The sequence below is a fragment of the Carassius carassius genome, chromosome 19 (assembly GCF_963082965.1).
Source record: "Carassius carassius chromosome 19, fCarCar2.1, whole genome shotgun sequence".
NCBI classification, from domain to species: Eukaryota; Metazoa; Chordata; class Actinopteri; order Cypriniformes; family Cyprinidae; genus Carassius; species Carassius carassius.
Window position 1 is genome coordinate 24,005,194 of NC_081773.1, and position 15,091 is coordinate 24,020,284.

At 39.4% G+C, this 15,091-nt stretch overlaps 1 protein-coding gene across 5 annotated transcripts in view; it reads right to left on the reverse strand.

The window, feature by feature from the left end:
• LOC132095431 (receptor tyrosine-protein kinase erbB-4-like) overlaps positions 1-15,091 on the reverse strand; it is a 361,887-nt gene that overhangs the window by 162,820 nt on the left and 183,976 nt on the right. For all 5 annotated transcript variants that reach the window (XM_059500422.1, XM_059500423.1, XM_059500421.1 and 2 more), the window contains one exon: positions 13,289-13,440. In XM_059500422.1, the coding sequence (XP_059356405.1) occupies positions 13,289-13,345 (57 nt within the window). In that variant the 5' untranslated portion in view covers positions 13,346-13,440. The remainder of the gene's footprint in view (positions 1-13,288; positions 13,441-15,091) is intronic.

Here is a 15,091-nt window from a genome sequence, read left to right on the forward strand (position 1 = left end):
GCATTAAGTTGATCAAAGTGACAGTGAAGACATTAATATTTTTCAAATCAACATTCTTTTTTCATCATAATATATGCACGAAGGGGTGAAGAAGGAAGAGGTTAAAGAAACTTGTAAGACTTTCTTTTCTGCCTTGTAGAGTGACATGGCACGTCGGCCTCAAAAATATATCTGCAAGTTATCCACAAAACAGAGTTAAACCTTTGGCTGTCAAACACCGACTGGACCCAAACATATACAAACCAACACTATAGTAAACCAAATGCTACAATGATTTCCCCTTGTCTCACTGTATCACTGTCTCTTCTTTCAGCTCAAACACCTGCTCTCTCTTCCTCACTGTCTCCTGAGGTGTTGTTGCTCTTCCAGAGCTGGACGACACTCATCATTACGGGAAGTGAGACATCCCTGACTGCAGCACTGCAGCGTGTGCTGGGCTTTTGTGAATGTGAACCTGTGCTGACATTCGCCGTAGGCAGGATAAGTGAGGAGATGCTCGAGCAGTCCATGAGCTGAGAAAGAGGTCTCTCTTTCTCTGGTTTAACATGCATGTGTGGGAGTGTTTATATTTCTTCCTAAAGTCCATTAAACTGTGCCTGCATAAATACGAGGTAAAAAGTTTCAGTGACTCTCAATTCGCAGAAGAACCCAGATTTTACCACAGACTTTTTACAAGTGGCAACCCAACATGGTTCCATATTTGCTTATTGTACTAAAGTAAAACATTTTTTAAAACATCAACACCAACAAAAACAATAACACTAATAACATCATTATTATGATTATTTTACAATTTATATTTTAATACTTAATAGAACTTTTTTTTTTTTTTATAAAAATTTTATATTCTTATGTTATAACTGTAAGTGATAATCAATGACTTGCCATGCATTAAAGGATGTTAAATGCATGACGTGGAAGCCACGACATTCTTGTCCTCCACGTTGTGCATTTAAAATCCTTTAATGCATGGCAAGTCGTTGATTATCCCGCTTATTCCATGATAATTTGCCAAGTTATAGACAAGTTAAAACTAGTATTGCACTTTGCAGCACAATATTTGACCGGAAGGTTATTTTCGTCAGTGACTGTTCGTTAGCTCTAGCATTCTGCCTGCTTTAAAATAACAATTATATGAATTACTTGGCAGCATTTAGCATTTATTTCAATTAATTATTGAAAGATGAAAGTTGTGTGTAACCTGCATCTGCATCCCGAAAATAACTTAAATTACACTTTCAGTTTTGATCGTACAGATAAGAGCAATACATCAATCGAATCTGTAAAGGGTCTACTTTTTTTGGAATACAGACATAATAACAACAAAACTTTGTGCATTTATAAAATAAAGATAACAAACAAGGTGTGTTGTCTGCAGCCTTTTTCTGCGCTGATCTTCATTTACAAACACGTCATTAAAATGAACTGTAACTCAACGAAGAGGCATGAGAGATATATCTATAGAAAGCTTGACATGTCTACTTTTAAACTAAACAAGTGCTGCCGAAAACAAATATTCTGTGATAAAGTAATCCATATGAAAACAAGGCGATGTCCGTTTTTCACGTCTCCCTTCATCACATCTAATGTGACCACACTCCCGTGCTGAACTTTCGATTCAGATTCTAATGTTTCACTGAAGCGCGCGGCTTGAATACACCACACAACTGAAGACAACGCAGCGAGACCGTTCAAGTTTTTTTTTATTTTACTGTTTGCTTCATGATGAGAGGAATAAGACATAATTCACCCCAAAAAGATGTGATGTGGATTACCTGCAGGAATGAGATTTGGATTTCCTCAGAAAAAAAGAATGAAGTGCTTTATTCAGCAGAGATCATAAACATGAGTAAGTCTCTTTTTATTTATTTATATACTTGTAATAGTTTTCACATAACGTGTAAACATTTTACTAGTTAGACTTTTTTCAAACTATAATTCCTGACTAAATATATAATCAAGTGAAACATTATGAAGTTTTGATAACAATATACACTACTATACCATTCAAAAACTTGATGTAAATAATATAAATGTAACAAATAAATGTAAATGTACCAAATGCAACAAACAATGCTGTTCTTTCAATTTATCCCTCTCCCCCCCAAAAAAACGTTATTATATAATATAAATTATTATTAATAAGAATGTTTTTTTTTTTTTTTTTAGAAAATCAGATTGTTAAAAGGATTTCTGAAGGATTGTGTGACTGGAGTAATGATGCAAAAAATTCAGCTTTGAAAGTCAGCTTTGATTGTTCCTAATAAACTGTTTAACTGCACTCGCAAGTGGATATTAAATTATGTTGTGGGATAATTAAATATATTCTAAATAAACTACAAACATAAAATTATATACATTTATTTTGTCCTCACATTCTTTCTTGTAACTCTTCCCTCTCAGTCACAAACCTGACAGAACTGCTTATTATGCAGCTCATTATGAGGGCTTTTGTCTTCTCAGGTGTAAATCACGATGATATTCATGATAGTTGACGCCTACTCGCATATGACTTTTACAAACAAAAAGTGTCTTAGAAAATTTAAATCTATATATTGTTTTCTGTGATTGAGTAAACAAGATGATTTTCACATAATTTAGAAAGAAAAATTCTAGGCTACAAGCTCCAGTTCTCAAAAGTCCCGAGAACCAATGTTCTGTATGTGTTTTATGGTCTTATTCAAATGATTTAACATTTTTAGTTTTTCACTAACCACGCATAACATTTTTTTTTCTCAAAAAAAAAAAACAATCATGTACATACATGCTGCTCACATATTATTATAGCCCAGTTTGTGCTGATTACAGTGAGATTAGCCATTTAGATGTTTATAAGTAACTGAAAAAAGCACAAATGTCAGGGCATGACAAAACTTCTCCAGGCCCCAAAAATACCCTTATATATATATAATTTTAAACTATAACTAATATAATCATTATAATTATAATTATTAATATAATTATGGTAATATTTATAATGTAGTATGTTTTTTCTCAAACATACGGTTTAATTATTGCTGTATTTCTTTTTAACATTATGATATTACATTATATTATATTATTATTTCATTTATAATGAACATTTATTATTTAGTTTATTCATTGATTCATTGTACCTGTCAGTCAAGATATGATTTTCTGAACACAGGATTGTTTTTTTTTTCATGCTCTAATTGCACTAATATTTTACACATTATTACCAAAGCATATGAAATTCTCCTCTCTCATGCTCCTTCTCTTTCCTCCCCTTTTAAGCCTGTCTTTGAGTCATATTAAAGTGATGGAAATGAACTTGAGAGTTTGCTAATTGCAACTGTCAATCCCATCTAGGCAGAGCTGAAAGACGTGGGCTCCCAAACACTTCATCAGTCTTCATTAATATTGAAGGGCGCTGTGAAAACGTCTCTCCGATCACAGCTGATGTAACGCAGCACGTGTGAAGATCTTACAGACATTACCATTACTCCATTAGTGTACTCTATTATGCAATTTTAGGAATTTAAAAACACTATTGGAACTGACTTTTACTTAATTATATTTCTAATTCAAAAATGACACTTTTTCCTATATAGAATTTAATTTAGACCTATAGGGCCCTATAATACATCCTGCGCAAGCAAATGGATTTGCGCCCATTTGTGAGCCCTTGGGCATGCCGGTCTAAAAAAGAGGTGTGGGCAGGCGCATATCTGGCGTTTTGCTATTTTAAGGAGCTGATAGACTGCACCATAGACCAACTCATACCTGGTCTAATTTCTGTCCCAATGTTTTTTCTTTGTTATTTAAAGAGCTTGTTAGTATAGGCGGGTCCATAACGCGCGTACATTCTGCTTATTAAACACAGGGAGGTGCAGCAGCACACAAACATGCCAAATATTACAAATTAAAGGATTGTAATGCAGAATATTTTTTTGTAGGCTAATTATATATATATAAATGCCTACATGTCTTAATGCATAGTCATCGCATATATCAGAATTAAGCTATCTATTGCTCGCACAAGAGCAGCTCCGTTTCATCTCGGTGATGTGTTCTGTCTTTACGCTTGCACTCTATAGACATAGGATCATTTAGCCTATAAATAGACCAACGCACCAATAAAAACATACTCGGTTACTAAACGTAACCTCGGTTCTCTCTAGAAGAGCGAACGAGTACTGCGTCTTAGCTAAGACGCTACGGGAAAAGTCTCTTTTCACGAAATACTGAAGCAAAAAATTATCCTTAATTTTGTATTTTTGTAAAGTGCATTTGCAGCAGTACACAGCCATAGGCGAGACGGCTCGTTCGCTCATTGGCTTGTTCTGCGGCAACTGTACAGCCTATCGAGCGCAGGCTGATGCAACATCAGACCAATGCTTCGCGCCCTTCTTGCCACTTCCCGCCGAAACGGGTGTGGCCCAACCTATAAAAGGAGCTCGAAAAGGCTGACTCACCTGATTTATTTCATCGCCGAAGCGAACCAGAGTGAATCGTACGCACGGCAGAGAACGCAGTACTCGTTCGCTCTTCTAGAGAGAACCGAGGTTACGTTTAGTAACCGAGTACGTTCTCTTACGAGAGCTCTCTTGTACTGCGTCTTAGCTAAGATGGTACGGGAACCCAATGTAAAACGCCGTGCGCGCAGGGATCACACACCAATAAACCTGAAGCAACGCCCAGGATTTACAGTGCACAGTCACCTGAGGGACTCACAGAGAGTCCAGGACAGAAAGGGGAAAAGCCCTCCGTCCCATATCTAGCACCATCCGTAGATGCGGCAATATGACATCACACAGCCAAAACAAGGCCTGACCAATGTGGCAATGCGGGTCTTACGCAATACTGCTCATATAACAGTCGGCAGCGCATAGCGCTCGTGAACTCAGAATTCCCCTCAGAATCAGGGCCCTGATTCGACTATACCGACAGCAGCCTTGCTTGCAAGGAGGGAACCTCCAGGTTATAGAACCTGATAAATGTAGACGGCGAGGCCCAACCTGCCGCCATACATATATCCTGCAAGGAGATCCCAGTATTCCACCGAACGAGACAAACAGCTGCTCCGTCTGCCGAAAGGCAGCAGAGCGAGACACATAAGTTCTTAAAACCCTGACAGGGCAAAGAAGACTCGAGTCTCTATCCTCTCCTGACACCGGCAGGGCAGACAGGGCAATAACCTGAACCCGAAACGGCGTATTGAGAGATTTCGGCCCGTGCCTTGGTTTGAGTATGACCCTTGAGTCATTAGGCCCAAACTCCAAGCACGACTGGCTCACCGAGAGTGCGTGCAAATCACCCACACGCTTCACCGAAGCGAGAGCCAACAAGAATACTGTCTTGAACGACAGATGCTGAAGGCTAACCGATTGGATAGGCTCAAAAGGGGGACCCTTCATGGCCTCCAAAACCGCCGCGAGGTCCCACATAGGGACTGACGGAGGTCTGGGAGGATTCAGCCTCCTAGCTCCTCTGAGGAACCGGATGACCAAATCATTCCTTCCTATTGACTGGGGGTCAGCGAACTCTTTGCCCAATTGACACTGAGGCCGAGTTTCTCGAGGTGATCGAGCAAAACGGCCCTGTGGTCCACGAGCTCTGCTCGTGATCGGGCTAGAACCAGCCAGTCGTCCAAATAATTCAGCACTCGCATGCCTCTGAGTCTGAGAGGAGCGAGCGCTGCATCCATGCACCTCGTAAATGTACGAGGAGCCACGAACAAGCCGAACGGCAGGACTGTAAACTGGTATGCTTGGCCCTCGAAGGCGAATCTCAAATATCGCCTGTGGTTTGACGCTATCTGTATTTGAAAATACGCGTCCTTCAGATCTATTGACATGAACCAGTCCCCTCTGCGAATCTGCGCGTGGAGCTTCCTGGTCGTAAGCATTTTGAAACTGCGTTTCACCAATGCCTTGTTCAGCTGTCTTAGATCCAGTATGGGCCTGAGACCCCCGTCTCTCTTGGGCACCAGAAAGTATCTGCTGTACAGCCCCCCCTCGCTTTGAGCTTGGGACACAGGCTCTACAGCCCCTTTGCTCAACAGTTTTGATATTTCGGCCCGAAGTATGATTGCTACTTCTGTTTTGACCGTAGTTTCGACGCGCGCTGAAAAGCGCGGAGGGCGTCGAAAAAACTGTAGCGAGTAGCCTCTCTTTATAATGCCTAGCACCCAATCCGAAACCCCTGGAAGCGCTGACCATGCATCTGCATGAATGGCTAAGGGCTGGATGCGAAGCGCGCTCTGTTGACCGGGCAACGGCGGCGCTCGGGTGTGCTCCGCATTTGAGGCGGGGAGCGCGCTGATCACAGCGGGCAGATCACTCCTCCTCGACCCCGTCTCGGTGCTTAACCGACTGGGGGAAGGCTGAGCAGGTCCCGTGGGACTCGATATGTTTGCGAGTAACTGTGGGCTGCATATGTGCACATTTACCACCTTCAACTCGCTGTCTGCTTGTGCAGAGCGCACCTGCACGGGCCTCGGTTTTACAGAGGCCGCGCGCCGTATGTGACATAGTGTATGTGGGCACTGGGAAGTGGGCACGTTTACTATGCGGCGCGCTCGACCGATCTGTGTCAATCTTATGTGCGCGAGCCCTGTGTGCAGGGCTATGCTTACATGTGGAGATGGGCACTGAGGAGTGGGCATCGACACCGCATTTATAGCACCAACAACAGAAAACACACTCTTTTCGTGAAACATCAGGGTAGCCGTGATAACGGCTTTTGTGTGCAGGCAAGCGGGCACTCGTGCAGGCTTGCGCATTGCAGAAGACACTGAGGCAGTCACAACTCTTTGAACTGCAACAGCGGCGCGCTAGGGTGAGAGCTCGGCCGCAGCGGAACTCGAACACCGGCGCTTTCCCAGCAGTGCTAGAATGCTTTCGGGGCTTCTGGCTTCACCGCAATCCTCTGCCGCGAACGAGCCGTCTCGCCTATGGCTGTGTACTGCTGGAAATGCGCTTTACAAAAATACATAATTTCGTGAAAAGAAACTTTTCCCCATAGCGTCTTAGCTAAGACGCAGTACGAGAGAGCTCTCGTAAGAGAACAAGTCTTTTTTAACAAATTAAATTAAGAGAAATTTTAATTTAAGACGGGAACTTGGCAATAACGAAATTAAGATAAAGGCTCCGCTGGATTTGCTTCGCCACTAGCACCTGACATTTAATAAAAGAATAATGCCAACAAGCATAAATACTCTGTCCACATTATGCATTTAAGACTCAATGAATATTTAGTTATCATTTGAAAAACCTTTTCTCACAGAGATTAGGCTAAGCCTACATGTTTTTGTAGACGAACATTATTGAATCCACTGTAGATGGCTTCAGCGCGTTCCTGCGCTCAGTGATGGTGCATCATTATTCACTCATTATTCTCACCTCAGACTTTGCTTTAGTTGCTGGTGCAACCAAAACGTAATCGCCAGAGGCAAGCCTCTGTTAAACCGACTCAGCATCCATTTTCACATCTTTCTCGCACTAATCGAAACACATCACATGACCGCTCATTTACCTCGCAAACCGGAGCGCAAGCCCGAGCCTGGCCCGAGCCCGCTTAAGATAATAAAAATTAAGCCTGAACCAGACCGAACCCATGGGGTCCCATAGGGTTCGGGCAAAGATCTTCAGCTCTAATTCCTTGCCCATTTTACTGAGCTAACCAACCAATAAAAGATGTTTCATCAATCACAACACAGTCTTTTATTTAAAGCACTATGTAACCACTGCTGAAGAAGGACAAAAGTCAATGACAAGCCTATAAACAACAGTAATCATCTACTTTCTTATGAGGCTCTATTACTATGTAGGCAGTAGACTGTACAGTAATTTACTAGGTTATTTAAAAAAATTAAAAGGCGCCAATTAATCATCTATTACCAAATAAATACCAAACATATATAGTTTATGGATGGAAATTGTAGCTCATCTTCATAAGAATGAGTTGCATATTTTCAGGGTTAAATAGAGAACCAAGTATTCACAACCCACACAACAATGGCTGCTTAAACAGTATTTGCCAGGAAAGTCATCCTAAATGTTCTCTATTCCAACGAAAGTTTTATTTTAATCAATATTTAGAGTCAGCAAACAAATAAGTAGTTCATAGGAAGTGGAGGTGAATGTTTCTGGCAGAAGCAACCTTCGGCCCATCCGAGCTCACGGATGCCTCGGGCTGTGAAAAACAATGGAGAACACAACGTTTTTTTCCTTTCATGCGATTGTTTTATTCAGAATTAACTTATATAAGACTTAAAATGGTCGCAAATTACTCAGAATTGTATGTTTTTTATGCTAATTAACATTACTGATAATAAGAAATGTTTTTTGATCAACAAATCAGCATATTAGAATGATTTTAGAAGGATCATGTGACACTGAAGACTGGAGTAATGGCTATTTCAAATTCAGTTTTGCCATCGCATGAATAAATTATATTAGCTAAGTATATGTATATGTATGTATTAAAAAAGAACTACTGATCTGTTAAAAATGACATTTTTGAATATACTGTTAGCAACATTTTATATGCTCATACGCTTAGTCTGCAGAATGTCACTTGAGAGTTGAACAGCTGAACAGTTGAAGGCTGGTGACCATTTGGCAAAGTCACATCAGCGATACAGTGCCAAAAGATAACTCCCAATCACTTCAGTTCAGGATCTGAAAACTATTATAGGAGCATCGTTGTTTTTGGGGAAGCCACTTGAACAGACTAGAACTGACAACATGAGAAAAGGGGGAAAATGCACAAAAAGAAAAAAGAGACACTCGATGAGAAAAAGACACGTGAAATTAAAAAGAAGAACGGTTCTGTTCCCTGTCAGGGCTCCATAGCAACACCGTATCTAGTAATATTTCCAATCAGACCTCGCACTCTAGGCACTCTGCAGTATCTAATCTTCAGCCTAATGACATGCTGCCTTGTGGAAATATTTACGCTTTCCTCTTGGAAATGATAACCGGTTATTAACTCTACATCGGCTCATTAAATCCTGAACTAAGCATTTAATGCATTATATGTGATGGAGGGCCGAAAGACGGCCTAATCAAAGATGGTGGAACATTGCAGGAGGGTGTCAATAGCTGGATTTCCATCCAAATTTTTTAAATATATTTGGTAAAATTCTACAAAAAAGAATGTAAAGTAATGCACATTATATAGGAGCATTAAGGTTTTTTTTTTTTTTTTCTTCAGAGAAAGAGCAGAAACATGCCCAAATGGTGAAATAACACATCTGTTCTGAGAGTAACTTAACCTCCATATCAGCCTAGTGTATAAACCTTATGCAAATTTTATGATTTTATGCGAATATCAAGTGTTTAAATTAAGGTTTTCTTAAGCGCAAATTAAAAATGCACAAAAATGGCATGGAAACCTGGCAACTGTCCACTTGGACTGAACGACCGTGCAAAACATCCATGTCTGGGATGCAATGTAACCTTTGCCTTCAAAAGAGAAATGTGGAACTTTTAAGAGGGCAGAATTACAGTTATTCATCACATTGCGGGTTTAATTCATCAGCCCTGAAGGCACGAGAAGATGAACTCTGTTTACCACTAAAGCTATTCTGGCTGTTTTGGAAGTGGCCATCAATCTCCAGCTATCTTTAAAAAGGAAAGCATCAGTTTCAATCACCCAAGAGACGGCTAGTCAACTGCTGAAAAGATTTCTCTTCTCCTCATTTTTGTCTCTTCAAGGTGACGTTTTCCCCAACTGACAGAAAGACCCTGGGGAAGCGTGATATTAATGTTTTAAAATAATAAAAATCCTACCCAAAATACACATGTGACTCAACCCTTTGCCCCTGCTGTTGTTCTCAATTAACAAGTTCAATTAACCTGTGCAACTGGGTGCCTCTAGATACATCAAGACCTCATTGGCCTACAATGATGGTAGTCTAAATCTTAAAGCCTCTTCCTAGGAGTGATTTTCACCACACAATATGATCCCCTATGGTGCAGCTAAATAAACATGAACCAGAATTGTTTTTAGATTAATGTCTAAGCTCAGAATGTGTTCTTCTCCTTAACCATTATCCCATTGAGCCTGAGCAATAATATGACTCGGTTTATCAACCGCTTTTACTTTGATACCAGCAATCACATTGGCCAATTACCTCAGTGGGAGGCCAATGTTTGCCTTGCACTGTTGCACAGTCTTCTTGACCTGAGGGGTGGTGTTGTGTGTGTTTTCGACTCATCTAAAACAGATTCCAGAACAATTAGTAATGCAGAAACAGATTCTAAAGAAAAACTGATGGACCTGCAGTAGGGCTGGGATAAACGATTATTTTTTAAACGATTAATCTAGCGATTATTTTTTTCGATGCATCGATTAATCTAACGATTAATTTTTCAGACCGATTTGATTTCGATTATCTCCCCATTAATTGACTACTAACAATTTATACATGTTGATTAACATATCTGAATGAAAAAAAACAAATTCCTTAACATTGCAATATATGTTTATTGCTCTTAAAATTACAAAATAAAAGACCGACTAAGAATGCATTACTTTGCACTTGTATAGAGATAGCATTCAATAAAACCTTGAAACCTTGAAAACACATAGCTTACTGAAACAAGCTTACTGAACACATAGGGCCTAGCTTACTGAAAAAAGAAGTTCTTTCAGATGAAAACAACAACAACTTGATGTCTAGTATTCAATAAAAAAGGTCACCCCAAAAATACTTGTTTAGAGCAATTGAAAGAATACAGTATGTAAATGTAAACTTGAGGGCTTTAAGCTAATACAGAGAGTGCTTTTACAAAAAAAAAAAAAAAATAACAGTGGGAGCCAGCAGCCTGTCATGGAGAAAAAAAATCTCAGAATGCTCCATGTGAAACTTTGGCGTTCTGCCCTTTTTCTATCGTGTCTAATGATTTTGGTTAATATGCACAAGGGAGGGAGAGAGCAAGAAGCGCTCGTGTTGTTTGAAGACTGTGAGTGCGCGCGCAGCCGGGGCTCTCTCTCGTACGCGCCCTGTCACTGTCACTCACCGATCAAATAAGGCTTTGACAGCCGCCAAAAAAAAAGATCAATGCAGAAAAACCCCTGGATTGGTTATATAACGTTGGACAGAATGTTGATCCGGCCATCGCGTATATTCAGCGCACATAAGGTAAACGTTTTGCAAACGTTTTTTAGAGAAATAAAAACAGGTCGACGAATCGATGCGTCGACGTCATCGATGACCTCGACGCGTTGTCCCAGCCCTAACCTGCAGGGCTGATATCAGACGGGACAAGTATGCTGTCCCGCACTATGTAATGAGGTGAGTCCTCTAAAAACCTCTTTGGTATGATCTATTCAACTCTATTTGAGTCTTCAAAGAAATAATTCATCTAAAAATTATAATTTTGACAATATTTAGCAGACACTTTTATCCAAACCGACTTACAAATGAGAACAATAGAAGCAATCAGACATATCATATCAGCATATCATGACATGCTGCTTTTTAAAATCTAAATATAGCCTAAAGTCCATTTTGACCACATTTCTTAAACTGAAAAACTGACAAAAAATATATATATATTTGTGAAGGCATTTAATGGGTGAATTGCTCTTTTGAGTCCATTTTATTTTTGTTTTTGTTTTTTTGTTCGTATATCCATTTCACAAAACAAATATGAATGCTTTGCTCACTGAAGTAGTGATGTGAACTGGATTAACCAATTCATTGAAAATATTTGACTCAAACAAAGATTCACTCATTATACTTCATAACATTTAATTTCAAATCATTTGGACTGGTTTTATGAAATTAATCAATCAAAAAGATTAAATTCAAAATATATGTTCATGAATCTGATATCATTACTTTAGTTATATTGCTTTGAACCAGATCTTGAGTTAAACTCAATAGGTAAATTTTTCCTTTAAAAACCAAACAATATCTTATGCCTCAAATGCAATAAATGTAAGCTATTCAATTAACATAACTTGAACATATTCATATATTTTTATTCTAACCTGCCAAAACCAACCTATTTTAAGCTAAATGTCTCAGCTACAACACACCTAATGAGGGTCTCCTTCATTTCCATTAGGTCAAATTAAATAAATTGAAATTGGTTAGACAAAGGATGTACTAGCCAGCAACATGTTCATAAGGAAGTACAGAAACATTCTAGTGAAAAAAGTGAAGTGACATTCAGCCAAGTATAGTGACCCATACTCAGAATTTGTGCTCTGCATTTAACCCATCCGAAATGCACACACACACAGAGCAGTGAACACACACACACACTGTGAGCATACACCCGGAGCAGTGGGCAGCCATTTTATGCTGCGGCGCCCGGGGAGCAGTTGGGGGTTCGATGCCTTGCTCAAGGGCACCTAAGTCGTGGTATTGAAGGTATTGAAGGTGGAGAGAGAACTGTACATGCACTCCCCCCACCCACAATTCCTGCCGGCCCGGGACTCGAAGTATTGTGTCTAGTATTGTGTCAACACACAAGATTTATAACTATGTTGTCCCTGAAGAAAAGATCCCTGACCTTTCTATGACTACCCATTATCCTCATCATGGCATGAACTGAAATGTGTGAGATGGTGCTATTGTGAGGGGGTGGGCAGGGGTAGGGGTCGACAGGGTGTTTCAGTCATGAACAAACCACTTTCTAATCTTTTAAGTGAACAAATAATTCTCATCCCATGCACTTACAACTCTCACTCTGACGCTCTTTTTTCATGATTAATATGGAAAAGCTGCTTGTCTTCAACCAATCTATTGTATAAAGTGCTACATAAATAAACGTCTTGAACAAAATGCCAAATAGCAAAACTTTTGCAAAGGTCCAGTCAAATCTACCATTGCTCTGTGAAATGTTACAGTTGTATTCCATTCATTTCAATAGAAATCCGTGTGATTGGGAATTTTGTGCCACTTTTTGTGATCTTAAGTGAAGAATGAAAATAACTTTGCTGCACGTATATCAAGGCTTTTAGCAGAGTAAATTTGACATCTTGTTGAACTGAACTGGGACAGATCATTTGCGAAGGAAATGAATAAACCACCTCATTTGTAAAGAAGGATCTACTGGTGGACAGTAATGGAACAAAAACTAGCAGGTTTAATTTTTAATTTAGCAGGTTTATAATTTAAGTTCAGAAAACAAGATTTAAACCATGTCAAACTAATTCAGGCAAATAACTTATGGCATAATTGTTACCTTGAAACTTTGACTCTGATATGACACAGAACAACAACAACAAAACTATGGAAAACAAACAATATACAAAATCCAAGACGTCATGTGGAGACCTGTAATAGCCCACACAGAGTACTTACCCTAAGAAAGGACAGGTCACGACTGCGATCGATGCTGGTGATCTCCAGGTTACCCATCACCACCTCGCAGTTCTCATAGTATTTACGAAGGGTTCGATACTGCTGGTCCAGGTCTGACAGAGTACTTAGTTTATTCTCTGTGCCAGGGCATACTGCAGAAAGAAAAAAAACAAGAGAGAGAAATTACATTTGGATGGTTCAAACAACAGATGCAGGAACTGCTTGGCGCTTCAGTCAGTCCATCCAGCAATGCAATTCAATCAGGCCTGGAGTCCCAGAAGCCTCTAAGACAGACAAAGAGCCTCCAGCCCCAGACGGACAACTTGACAAGTAATTAAACAGAGCCATTTCTGCTCATCAGACACCTTGCACCAATCAAAGACATTTGCCATCTGTTGCATCAGCTGCCATTGCCTTTGAGCCAAGACTGTAACCCTTCCCTCATGCCTCACTGAACCACTGTCACAACATCCATGAGCACATCCACGCCTATCCCATGCCACCCTCTATGTGGCCGCCAGAAAGACAGACCGAGAGAGAAAGGAGAGTCAGCATATGCATTATAACACCATATGATGAGACTAACTGACAATGCAGCTATGCATCTTCCTATTATACTTTATATAACAGCTACAGCTGTTTGAGTAATGTATGTTATGCTAGTTTCTTAACATGCAGCAACAGAGACCTTATTCATCATGTGCTCATTAACACACTCTCACAGAATGAGGGGGAGCCCCGCTTTGTGTAGAATAAATCTACTTTTTCTAGGCCACATCGGCAAGCTTTCATTTTAAAGGAATATTTGACTCACAAATCAAAGTTTTTTCATTACCCTATACGACTTTCTTCCTTCTGTCACATTTTGAAAACTGTCCTCTTTGCTGTTAACCATCAGTCATTGAGTTAAACTTCAGATCAGTTTGATTCATGATTAACCTGAGACCAGTTTTGGGATCAAGCTCAAATGATTAATTGAAAAGTTTAGCCTCAAAAGAACGATTAGTTCACAACATTTTCATTTCTCTCATGAAAATACTGGGAAGAGTTTCACTAGATGTCACAAATTAGTTATACTGTGTAATTTTACTAGTTCTAAAATACAGTGCACAGTTCATATAGAAAAACCTTATGATGTTTTCATGGTGCTTTTGCATTGAAAGTGGTCAAAATTACTATTTATTTCTTTGTTTTAAGGATAAAAAATAAAGATATATACTTAAAGCATTTTAGGAAAGTAAATATGATCAATTCTGGTTGTATGTCGTTTTGTATAAAGACTTTAAAGCTCTAAAGTTTTCATTAGTAATGAAGACGAGCACATAACCGTTCAGTCTTCCTCAGATTATCAGTAGAAAAACACAGATGTTCCCCTTCTAAAAATAGACATTTTGAGAAAAAGATAAGATGAAGAGAATCTGAAATAAGTTGAGGTCAGGTGTTAGACTTAGGTGTTTTCAATAACCCTTAACATACATTAGAGCCAAGGAGGTATTATGAAAGAAGCTTAGAGGTAATAAACATTTATTGCACCCTCTGGGCTCCATTGTGAGATTATAGGTGAGCTGTGGGATATAATTTTGTTAGGGAGGTTTCATTCTATACCATATCTGACAGCTAACCCACTTAAAAAAAGGCCACCAACATCAAAATCAAAAGGGAGGCAAACTATACTTTACTCAAATCACAGATTGAGCCACAAAACACTTTTTGCCACAAACCTGCTAAGAGTTCATCAAACAATGGAAAAATGTCAAAATTTGTATTTTTGATTATTTTTGAGCTTTAACTACCTGATCTTTA